Consider the following 774-nt stretch of genomic DNA (forward strand, 5'->3'; position numbering starts at 1 on the left):
TCTGTTCAACCTGCGAAGCCACCATACCTCCACGTTCAGTTTGATCGTTATGATTTCTTGAAGGAGATCCGCCAAGCTCTCCCTCTTGTGCACTGGGTTGCGAAGGAGTGGTAGTTGTAGGTGAAACAGGAGGTTGGGGTACAGGTGCGTCTGGGGTACGAGTTTGTGATGGTGCTTGTAAATCAGATTGATCCTTTACCACATCACTAGCTACTATTTCTTTACCCTTCAGATTCAACTTAGATCGCTGTTCTTCTTCTTCACTGATCTGTGTTGTAGAATCCGAAAAACGATCAACAGTAGTCTCCTCATCTTCATCACACTCAATATCGAGAAGAAGCGCGGGAATAGCATGACGAACAAGAGACGGAACACCAATAGTGGAAGGTTTAATAAGGGCATCAGAAGCTTTAGGACTATCAGCCGATACTAACCCACAAGCATAACAGAGTGCAAGAGTTAATAAATAGAGCAGATAACACCTCACCATTACAGCCTTTGTCAGTGTTGTTGATTTACTTCAATAAACTACTACAAGAAAGAAAGAAAGAAAAAAAGGAAGAAAGAGAAAGGAACACAAACATAGTGAGTGGATGCAGGACACAAATACTCACAGTGGAAGAAAGGGAGAGAAGCAACTGCACAGTAAGCAACAACAAGGAATATACCACTTGTATATTAATATGTACCCCTTAATAGAAAAAGAAAACACCACACAATACCCAAATAAGAGAGAGAGCCAAACACACACACACAATACCCCATGGCTCTAGT

The 774-nt window shown here is 41.9% G+C and overlaps 1 protein-coding gene across 1 annotated transcript; it reads right to left on the bottom strand.

The window, feature by feature from the left end:
* Nucleotide 1: 1 nt before the first annotated feature.
* On the bottom strand, nt 2–490 carry TM35_002721000 (uncharacterized protein; the record flags this gene model as incomplete). The annotated part of the gene is made up of 1 exon (XM_029032068.1): nt 2–490. A coding segment is annotated over one exon (489 nt), but the record flags the coding sequence as incomplete, so codon positions are not given.
* Between the last annotated feature and the right edge of the window lie 284 nt (nt 491–774).

This window comes from Trypanosoma theileri, assembly GCF_002087225.1.
Source record: "Trypanosoma theileri isolate Edinburgh chromosome Unknown TM35_Tth_272_V1, whole genome shotgun sequence".
Classification (NCBI taxonomy): Eukaryota; Euglenozoa; class Kinetoplastea; order Trypanosomatida; family Trypanosomatidae; genus Trypanosoma; species Trypanosoma theileri.